Source organism: Sinocyclocheilus anshuiensis, unplaced genomic scaffold, assembly GCF_001515605.1.
Source record: "Sinocyclocheilus anshuiensis isolate Anshui unplaced genomic scaffold, SAMN03320099.WGS_v1.1 scaffold204, whole genome shotgun sequence".
Taxonomy (NCBI): Eukaryota; Metazoa; Chordata; class Actinopteri; order Cypriniformes; family Cyprinidae; genus Sinocyclocheilus; species Sinocyclocheilus anshuiensis.
The window spans coordinates 489,859-500,954 of NW_015557064.1; the positions used below are offsets into that span (position 1 = coordinate 489,859).

Genomic DNA, 11,096 nt, shown 5'->3' on the forward strand with positions numbered 1-11,096 from the left:
CATTAAATTAATTTGGCCTAAACCAGTTAAATTGTGTGGACCCAACTAAACAAACATATTTATCAAAAAACATAATAATAAGTTGTACCTACTACATTAAATTAATTTGGCATAAACCAGTTAAATTGTGTGGACCCAACTAAACAAACATATTTATTTGTTTGTTTGTTTATAATAAACTAAGTTAAATTGTGTGTAAAAACTTTCTTGAAGTAAGAGTAATGAATTCTTTTTTGAGATTTTGAACCTGTGACGCAATCAAAAAACAGGAAACTCGTACAGTTTAAAAGGTCTCAGAGTGAAACCACCAGAATGTCCTTAATCTGTTAACATGTATGCCCTGACTGGACGTCAAAGCCTGGCACTTTTTTTTGCGATTATCCTTCTCTGTTGGGCAGACTGTAAGTTTAATAGCTTGTTTCTCGCACTGAAATTCGATGATGGCACCATGTTAATATTTTTAATATTATCTGTTAAATTAACAGTTATTTAGCTTCAATTCCAGCTTTTTACTTGACCATTGGCAGCCTGCATATAAGCAATGAGCGTGCAGTATTTCCATGTAAAGTTTCATTTGTGCTATCTTGAAGGCAGCCCCTCTCTGCAGGATGATTTGGCTCCCCTTGAAGTAAAGTTCCATTCTTTGGACTTCAGAAATGTCTTACACTGGAAACATCCACAAAAAGCTGTCAAGAACCTGACATATTTTGTTCAGTATAAAATGTAAGCGTGCACAACTTTCTTGTCGAAGAACGTAAATTATTTTCATAAATTAACTTACCAATATTGGCAAAACATCCGAACTGAATCCGCAACGTTTCATATTGGTGACTTCTCTTGATTTCAGATATGGAGACAAAGAGTGGACTAATTCTGAGCACTGTCAAGGCATCCGGTTGCTGGAGTGTGACTTGAGCCAGGCGACGTCAGATCCCAGAGAATGGTACTATGCCAGGGTCCGTTCCTTCTCCTCTGAGGGCTTCTCATCATGGCTCCTTAGCCACAGGTTTTACCCTCAGTGGGAAAGTGAGTATACTGCATCATTTTAATTATAACTGTCCTTCAGAAAAGCTTATAATTCAACACATTTGTCTACATTTGAAATGATCTTCCATCCACATATGGTTGATTTTTCAATAGATGTGCCAATCAAAGAGGAAGAAAGATTACAGTGTGACTGTGATGGCATAACAGCACAATTTGATTTTTTTTTTCTTCCTGTGGAACTTCTCACCAAATAACTTCCTCCAAATTACAGCCAGTTTCAGCCCACCGCAGATAAAGGTGACCATGACAGGACGGATCATTTCAGTTCAGATCAGACCTCCGAGGACACCTCTGCGAGGACAGAAAGGCTCTAGGATACGAGTGACAAAACTGCAGAAACTGACATTTAGAATATACCTGATGCACAATGATGTAGAAGAGGTAAGAAAACCCTTACTTATAAATGCACAAATTCAATGTGTATATAGTAAACGTATGTGAAATTTTTGATTTAAACAATGTCACATGCATAAGAGCAATTTGCACTTCATTTGGCAGTTGTTTTTCCGAAATGTTTTAAAATAACTGTCTGGCAGCCCATGCCCTAAAATTACGGTAATTATGAGAAATGACTCCAAACTCCTCAAATTCAGTATGCTAAACCTTCACCAATCCCATCTTTCCCAAATAGGAAGTTTATGAAACAGACAGTTGCTCCAAGGAGCTTGTGATTGAGGGGCTACGTCCGAAAACCACCTACTGCCTTCAGGCTATGTCCGTTACTCCTCGCTCAGGCCGCAAAAGCTTACGGAGTTCCAGCACCTGCATCAGCACTCATTGAGGGCTTAGTGTCTCCCACAGGTAAGCCTTACGTAACACGTGATACGGCTTCTTTAGTAAGGGAAACACCTGAGATAAATGATGGTGTCCGTGACAAGTTCCCTCCCGGGCATTGATGGTTGGTAGACAAAAAGACTGCAAAGTGAGCACAGACATGCTACTTGTTATTCGAGACAGAGATTGCACTCTTGAGACACCCTCAGATCAAGTTCCAACCACCTTAGGATAAAATAGACTGATTGTCTACTTTGCCAAGAGTTTCAGTTCTGAGAATTTGGAGTGTTCTCTTCTTCCACATACAAGACGCACGTGTATTTTTAGAGTATTCATATTATTTCTGGTTTCGATTATAACATTTCTGTTTTATCTGCCTGCAGAGTGAGGCTGCTTCTGGACCTTTGTTCAACATGAAAATTACACACATACACACTACATAGTGGAATGTCTGCAATTCTTCACCAAGGTCATGTTTACTATAAAGCTGACTATAAGCCTGGCTTTGCTTTATGTTACATTAGAGCTGAAGTGTGTAATTTCTGCACCACTAGCACCATCAGCAAAAATAATGACTGTTTACATACAGGTTTCCTGAACACTCTTATCTTTCATTGGGTGGACAAAGAGATACCACTGGTTTGAGCCAACAGCAGCGGAAAGTGTTTTTTTTTTCTCAGGAAAATCAACTACTGGCTTACTTGAAGATATTTAGTATTAAGTTAGGTTTTTTAAATTAAAATACATGCACGCTTCAGCTTTAAGGCTAACGAATTATGAAAATAAAAACATGAACTAATAGTCACGTTTAGGGCTGAGAACTGAACACCAAACAGAAGTAGTTAAATATTATGATACAGTGTTGAAACGCAACAAATAAATGGTTGCAGCATATGACTGAAAGTAAAACGAAATAAATTATAAAAGCAATGCTTAAATGTTGTATAAAGTATTTATTGGTCACTTGTGTACATTAAAATAGTAGGATTTGATATAAATGAGATGATTCTGGGCTCAGCCCTTTTTTCTTTGAGCCCTCCTGGAGCAAATAACCAGTCCACATCTGAACAGAACAGCTTTTAACATAAATTTAAACTGGTCACATGGGTAAAACATTGGATAAAAACAGAGCTCAATAGAGCATACACTGTGCAGACACTAAAAAGCAAACCAGTAAAACTATTAGCAGTGCATGTGTACCATGTAACAATCTTTCAAAATCATTTCACAATCCAAGACTTCAACTTTGGTGAAAACATAAATCATCTGTTGCTTTCTCTAAAGGTTTTCTGTCATTCACACATCTGTGTCCTTCACGTTTGGGAATCGGTCCAAATAAAACTGCTTTAAAAAAAAAAGGTCTGATCTCTGCAGTTCTCCCATAATAAGAGAAATGATTGTGCTTAGACAATAACACCAGATGAATTCTTCAAAAACAGGCATCATATTATTATTACTTCATCTAGTAATGATCATTTCAAGACATAAAAAGGAGGCACCACAATATCTCTCCAAGTCCTTTGTTCTTATGAATCCTAATGTGCAGCTGCATATCTAAACTAACGGTAATCATCATGTCTTAAAACAATAACAGCATAAATGTAATGAACAATCATCATTACATGACTCAAAAATTCCAGTGCTACAAAACATATTTTGTTCTTCCTTCAAAACATCACCACATAATGGCTGTTTTCTGAACAGGAGGCAGTGGGAAAACCTGTGATTATTCCTGAACAGACAATACATTTATCCTGAATGATATAATTACAGTAAATAATTCTAGTCCCTACTATAACAAGCTTTTCAATACCGAGTTGTTTCTCAAACACATCTTTTCCAGCAAACTAAGAGTACAGTACTCTTCCATTTGACACCCTACAAGCACAAAATCTTTCAATTTGTTCAATTAAGCATGTTCTGAATCTCAATCTCCACATCTTGAAGATACAAAACAATATTTTAAGTGACACACAGAGAGAAAATGGAAACGCAAGATACTGAAGTCCACAGTAGACAATGAACAAGCGTATAATTCAGTCTTTTACACAGGGTAATGATTAAGAAAACAGTTTGAATATATAGAATGACAGCTAAAAAAGTTTAAATCACTTACACACAGTTCAAGCTGAAGTATATTTTAAGGAAAGGTACACCAAATCTTGATTTCACGTCATATAATCAATTATTATTTTAAACTTTTAGTGAACCTACAGCAGTGTAAAACTCAAAAACAAGCTACTCAGACGGTAACAGTTTTTAAGTAGCATCCTGGTGCTTAACAAATCTATTAGTTAAATTCATTTTTCAGAGTTTGTATAGACTGGAATGATTTGTGAAATAATAGCAATATTGATAGACACTAACAATATAGCTAATTCATTTATCACTATTTGGCAGCATAATGAACCACCTATATATATATATATATATATATATATAGCTTCTCATTTGGGTTATGCAACCTAAAAAGCTATAGGCATGTGTACACTTCTAAAAGACATAATTAGATAAAATGCATCTGACTTAAAGCTATAAAAGGAGAGAGTCCATAAGGTGTCTATCCAATATAACTTTACGAAAAAAATAATGTTCCAAAAAATGATCAGAAAGAAATTATGCTGACCACCAGGAATCAATTTCAAACAGGTCATAAAAGACAAAACCCTGAAAATGTAATGTATTAGTACAGGAAAAATAATGAGCTAGGGAACTTGAAGCGCTGTTTGAGCTAGCAAACACGAGGTCTGTTAGCTACATTAGCTATGCCACTTCATCTGTACAACTATTATTATTTATATAAACACTGTGGGCCCTGTTTATGCCTTTCATATGACATTACGTGATATGAAATCAAATGACAAGAATGCCTGAACACTTTAAAAATCAGTAGTTTCTAACAGAATCTGAGATCTTGCTCATCAGTGTAAAAGGTTTACAATTCAAGTCACTTTGTAAAAACTACAAACCAGCAATTCTAACTGTAAATTCAGTGGAATGCTGATCATTCACTTCATATATGTCACTTCATATTAAATTACATATCAAAGTAAACAGCATATAAAAGTACCACAGAATATCTCTAGCAGCAATGGCTCAAATATTGATCAAAGGCCATGTTAATCTTGGGGAAAAAAACACCAAACCAACTAAATGTCATGTTGAACAGACAGATTCAAGACAAAAGTAAGACTGTTCCAGATGCAGCTTATTTCAGGATAAAAACTTCTTCTCCAGTTCGAAGACAGACGGTCGACTTGGTGTGCTCTGTATTCGACAGAGGGGAACTGTGCAGTCTCGTTTTTGACCCTCTGTGTCCATATCCAGCAAAGAGCAGCCCATTTTGACCTCTGAGGGGAGGACCATGTCCAAGTTTTGGGCACTCTTCTCCCCAGAGTAGTGCCCGAGAGAATAGCTCTTATTGCGGCTCTTTAGAAGAGCCCAGGAGTGAGGTTTGCTTCTTAGCGAAAGCGGTCTGGGTCTAGATACTGATTCCCCGGAGGCTTGCTTCTCTTGAGCAGGCTCTCTGTCAGCCTTCTTTTTCAGGGAAGTGGTAGAGGAATCAGGTGGACTGGCCTGGAAGTTACTGTTGCCATTAACTAAAGCAAAGAAAGTAACATCGTTAATAAACAATATTTGAAAACAAAACTTCACTGTTATGGGTTAATGCAGAAATGAGCAGAGCAAAAAAAAAATCCCTTAAATCAACAGCGTAAATTAAATGCACTAAAGATGCACAACATATTGCTACCATAATGCTTATCAGCTGTTATTAGATTTTTTTTTTAATTCTCTTTATCTTGCAGTATTCAGTTTAATTTCACATACTCATTTCCAATTAATTTTACATTTAGAAAATTTAGATATATTTTTTAGATAAAATATATAATTTAATAACAATATAATCAAATCAAATCAAATGAAAATCTGTATTGGACGATATTCAGTGTTTAATTTTACATACTAATTTTCATCTATTTTTTTATTTTATTTAGATTACCTTTGCTGTCATCTAATAAAACACTAATGATTAAAAACTAGAGATGCATCGATTGCAATTTTTGCTGATTCCGATTTTCATTCTAAGAACTATTGACAGCATATACAAACAAAAATCTACTTTTTTTCAATGCAAAAATTATTTACATAAAATAAATTATTAAACATTTCAATTCCCCCAGTCTGGACTAAGTTACAGATGTTCTCTCACTTAAACAACTCTCAAAATAAAGTGCTCTGTGACTGGAAAGAGGTAGAAATAACAACAAACTGAAAATGAGTTGCAGTATATAACAAAACAGATATCATTTCCCACTACGTTTAGAAATGGTCATTTGTTTTCCTAATCTTATAAAATGTGTCATCGTTCACATCAAATTCTTACATTGTTTCAATTAATTCAATTTGAATAATAAAAAACTGTAGTCTCGCTACCATTCAAATGAAATCAGTATCAACAAAATCCATCTTTCCACTGCAGGAAACACAGAAGCTGCATCTGAAGTGGCATTAGATGCATTTACACAGACTGTTTGATGAAGCTGAGGTGCCATAAATGCATTTACACTGCAAAATTGCAAATGCATAAATAATTTTATAAGATTAATGTTTTAAATAACTTTTGTTGGGAAAAATGCAATGATACTTTTCAATATGAAACTAAAGCACCAGTAGGTGGCGGCAAATGACTGAGTGAGTCATTTAGTCATTCATTCAACTGATTCATTCAAATGGCCGATTCATTCAGAAACCAGGCAAGTGACTGTCTTTATGAATGGGTCATTGAATCATTGACTCACTGATTCGTTCAAAAATGTGGATTCATTCAGTACACCACCACTGTGTGTTGCGGCTTTGATTGGAACTATTTTCATTTGTGAAATTGAGCAAAAACAGTCAATAATTGTATCTAAAATGTAAGTCCCTTTATTTTAACTTCTTGTTTATTGAACTACTATTGTATAAAAGTAGCAATCATGTTGATATTCTGGGAAACATCTTGTTCGTGTAATGTTGTTAACCTATATTACATATTATAAATATCATTTTTCTACCGCAGTGGGCATCTGTAACTTTCTGTGAATTACTTTGTGTGTGCTGTTGCGCTCATTTGTTTTGATTTCTGAATGAGTCTCTCTCATTCAGGCTGCATGAGCCTCATCTGTCACAACATAAATACATTATCAGTCGCCGTTTACACTGAATGGAATAAAATCACAATCATTCTTGCGCAAAAATTTTTGGTGGCCAAGTTTCAGTGCTTCCCTGGTAATTTTTGTTATTGACGTTTTAATCAGGCTTATGGTCCGGTCGAGCAAGTGAAGTTCTCTCTCACTGGGATTGTAAAAAATCTACTTGTCTCAGACAAGCGTTAATCGAGCCCTGTGGTTCTCCCACTGTTTACTTTGGCCCTACACATATTACAAATTGAGAAATTTGTGTCTTCTTCACTCACAGTGAAGAACTTCCACGCCGACGACATGTTTACATGCGGATGTGAGCGTGGGTGTGATGTCAGAACGGACCGGCTCAGAATTGGCAGACTGACCGGCCGGTCACCGGTCCGGGCCGATCACGCAGAAAATCGGCTAATTCCGGTCCCTGGCCGGTCGATCGGTTCATCTCTATTAAAAACCATTCAAAGTCATCTAAAATACAAATTTTTCATAGTGTAAGTTATGATGTTGTGATGTCTATATTCACTTGTTTCATTTAAAATGATCAGTTATATATTTTATACATTATTTTGACAAAATAGTATAGAATTTTAAAAGATAACACCACATTACTCACTGGTCTGACACACAGCAGGGCTGGACTTCTTTCTCCTAAGCCGAGAGTTGGATCCAGAAGTATGATCTTGTACAGGGGCAGAGGGAAGAACATCACTAGTGCCTGTATGCTGATGTGTCTGGGAATTGCTAGCTGGAGTCTCGTTCAGTGGGTTATACCCAGACCCCTCAAAATCTGACTGCAGGAGGCACTTGGTGGAGTTGCACTCAGAAATCGATGACATGGCGAGTAGGTTTACGGGTCCTGCGGTAACCTCATCCTTGCGTGAGCGGTCACCAGGGGGGCTGGTGCTGCGGCGGAAGCGAGTGGCACGCTGAAACAGGCCCTCTCGTTTTTTCTTCTCCTCACGTGGCTCTGGTTCCTCATTAGCAGCACCCTTACACACCTCCCACAGGTCGAAGCCGAATGCTACAGATGCCAGGATGGAGGCACAGCCATAGAGAACAGCATCTGTGCGCCGGCGTGTGGTGGTGCACTTCAGGCTGTTGGTGGGTGTGTGCTGCGGTGTGGTGCTGGTGGAACTCGTGGATGTTGTTGGGTCTTCCTGGCTCTCACCTCCACCAGCCGGCCTCTGGCTCTCTCCCTGTTCATCTTTCCACAGAGGTAGATCAATATAAACCTGGTTGGGGAACTTCAGTTGCTTTGGTTTGTTGTCAGATCCATCAGCAGAACATACTTCATCTTTATTGGTTCCTGGGAAAACAACATAAAACAAGTTAACAAAATTTGGGTTCTGTAAGATTTTTTGGGAAATTTTATTAGAATGATTTCTGAAGGATCATGTGACACTGAAGACTGGAGTAATGATGCTGAAAATTAAGCTTTGCCATTGAAGGAATAAATTACATTTGAAAATATTGTATATTCAAATAACACTTCTTTTAACTACTTCACAATATTACTGTTTTAGTATATTTTTGTTAAAAATAAATGCAGCCTCAAGGAGCATAAGAGACTTCACAAAAAAAGTTTTTAAACTTTTAAACAGGCTTTAAAAAAAAAGAAAGAAAAAGAGTTAAAAGCACGCAAGCAATTTGGAAACAAGATTAGATAGAATCTAAAAAGTGCAGATTTATTAATTGTGCATATTTAATAGTTCAATCAATATAGTATTAGTACTAAATGAGAAGTAGTAAATGCCAGAAGATAGAAAATGACTGTGTTCCACCAAAATACAGCAGAACGTTGCACATAAATGGGTGCCATGACACAGTGGCTGTGTCTGAAATCTCCCCCACATCCTTAAACAGGGCACTATTGGGGGGACAGCCATTTGTGTCGTCCGAAACCATAGGGGACGTTATTGAGTGCATTCAGTCAAACCCATAATGCACCTCAATAACGAGTGTACAACCGATGTACACTTAACGGCTACAGAATGCCTAAAATGCACTGTGGGTTGTGCCAAATGAATTCCCGCGTCTCGCCTGAAGATGGCACCTGCAGCTGAATCATCCATCCATCCATTTTCCAAACCGCTGGTCCAATGTGGGTACAGCGTAATATCATACAGGGTGCATCTCGCTCCCTAGCTCCCGACCTTTTGAACCAGTATATCATGTACACAAATTCAGTCACTGGTAGTACCCTGGCTCACTGCACATTGGGACAGTGATTACTCAATTTCCAGCGACATGACTACGTACAATGTCAACAGACATCATTGCTGGAATTAATCAACAACAGGCAGGACCAATTTCTTTTTGATATTGTTTTTATTCTCTTTAAATTCTGTTCTGTTACATGTCCTTACAACATTTCAGTTAAATATTAATTATAAATGTTAACTAGATGTGTTAACTACCTGTCTAGCGATGTGTTTATGCTGAAATACATTAAAAAAAAAAACGGTTTGTCATTTCAAATCCTCTATTGCGCGCGTAATTTATATTTATCGAGTTGGCTCCTGTGGTTTAGGTTTAGTGCTTCAGAAATGTGACGAAAATTCCGGTAAGGGAGCATAGTGAGCATCGTTGCTCCCTAGCTTTTGTGGTGCATTGTTGGATTTTTCAGGGAGTGAACGTTCCAGTGCACTGGAAGGATTTCGCAATTGAGACAGCCCTTAAAACTACTCCCTGATCAGTGCCCTGACTACTGACCTAGGGAGCTGATTGAGATATAAATTTCTTTTTAATTGATTATTAACTAGTTTAATTAAGGTTTATACATGCTAGTTTCCATGACAGTTCAAGATAAATCTCTTCTACACCTGTAGTCGCCAGTTTTCTAACTTTCAAATGATTATTAAACAGCAAGTACAAATTATGCAAAAGCAGCATCCCTTCCGGTGCACTCGGTGCATTTGAATTCACTCACTACTTCAACTGGACTAGATTAGTGGACTAATGTAGGGAATAGTGAATGAGGGTATAGGGGCTATTTCGAACAAAGCAACATTAATGTCATTTCTTTGTAACACGAATAAAAGATATAACAGACAGCGATGAAAATTGAGTACATGGAAAAAATAAATGGAAGATGAGCCTTCTTTACATACCCTGCTCCGCAAATAATGCTGCCAATGGAACAGATTTCTGGGCCTTCATAAGACTAGTGGACAAGGGACTGCTTCCATCTGAAAGAGGTCGAACTCTGAAGACAAAATGACAGTGACACCCACAATTTATAACTCATTAGAACACATCTGAATCATGAGATTTACTGAGTCATTAAAAAAGGTAGCATACATTACACGCTTAAATCACACACAATTTTTTGTATTAAATTTTATTTTTATAAAAATATTTGTCTTTGTTTCAAAAAAAAAAAAAGGAGCACAAAAAAATAAACACCAGTTCTAACCTTTCAGTACAATTTGCTCCTTCCTTGGTCTGCACAGAGCTTGGTCCCCATGTGCAGCCCTTCTTCTTAAACCCTTTCTTAACATCTTCAAACTCCTCAGGTTTGTAATTGGTGCTTCGACCCCATGTCCTGTTGCTCTCATCCAGGGTCACTAGAGATGAAGATACATAGAATTTGAAACAGAATTGCTAATACTAACAGAAAATGTCTTAACTGACATTCCCAATTTGTCACACCACAGACTGAGATTCAATATACCATATTGGCCCGAATATAAGACGACCCTGATTATAAGACGACCCCCCTTTTTCCAGATGTACCTTTTGGAAAAAGGCTTTTTAAAAACCAAATCGTTTTTTTTCTCAGTAAAACACATAGACAAATAGTCTTCAACTATTTTAATTTTTGTTTTGAAAGTATGGTAAAAACTGGTAAAATGTACCAACAATCACATTAAAAAAAATATACACTTTTTGATATACCATTAAAAAACAAAAAAAACAGGTAGCCCATCTGAATTAGGACATTTAGGCTATCCATCTAATAGTAGTCTACCAAAATCTTATTAACAGTAGAAGTTAAATCTTACTCTAGTCTTCAAATCTGGGTACTGTCTTACGTTTTAAAATCACAAAGGGAGTTTGGTCCCATCAGGCTAACGTGACAGTCACGACTCATGC

At 37.0% G+C, this 11,096-nt stretch overlaps 2 protein-coding genes across 2 annotated transcripts in view; one reads left to right on the plus strand and one right to left on the minus strand.

Annotated features, from left to right (window-relative positions):
• Positions 1–331: 331 nt before the first annotated feature.
• LOC107676596 (interleukin-22 receptor subunit alpha-2-like) lies at positions 332–2,481 on the plus strand. Its single transcript, XM_016471173.1, has 6 exons — positions 332–401; positions 591–723; positions 848–1,026; positions 1,259–1,428; positions 1,679–1,848; positions 2,205–2,481. The coding sequence occupies exons 1-5, from the start codon at positions 332–334 to the stop codon at positions 1,826–1,828; spliced, it is 702 nt and encodes a 233-aa protein (XP_016326659.1). The 3' UTR covers positions 1,829–1,848; positions 2,205–2,481.
• A 75-nt stretch (positions 2,482–2,556) lies between these two features.
• The window catches only part of LOC107676554 (mitogen-activated protein kinase kinase kinase MLK4-like), a 19,677-nt gene continuing 11,137 nt past the window's right edge, over positions 2,557–11,096 (minus strand). Inside the window, exons 7-10 of the mRNA XM_016471129.1 lie at positions 10,417–10,567; positions 10,112–10,206; positions 7,615–8,307; positions 2,557–5,420 (exon numbers count right to left, since the gene is read on the minus strand). Coding sequence (XP_016326615.1) covers positions 5,035–5,420; positions 7,615–8,307; positions 10,112–10,206; positions 10,417–10,567 — 1,325 coding nt within the window. The 3' untranslated portion in view covers positions 2,557–5,034. The remainder of the gene's footprint in view (positions 5,421–7,614; positions 8,308–10,111; positions 10,207–10,416; positions 10,568–11,096) is intronic.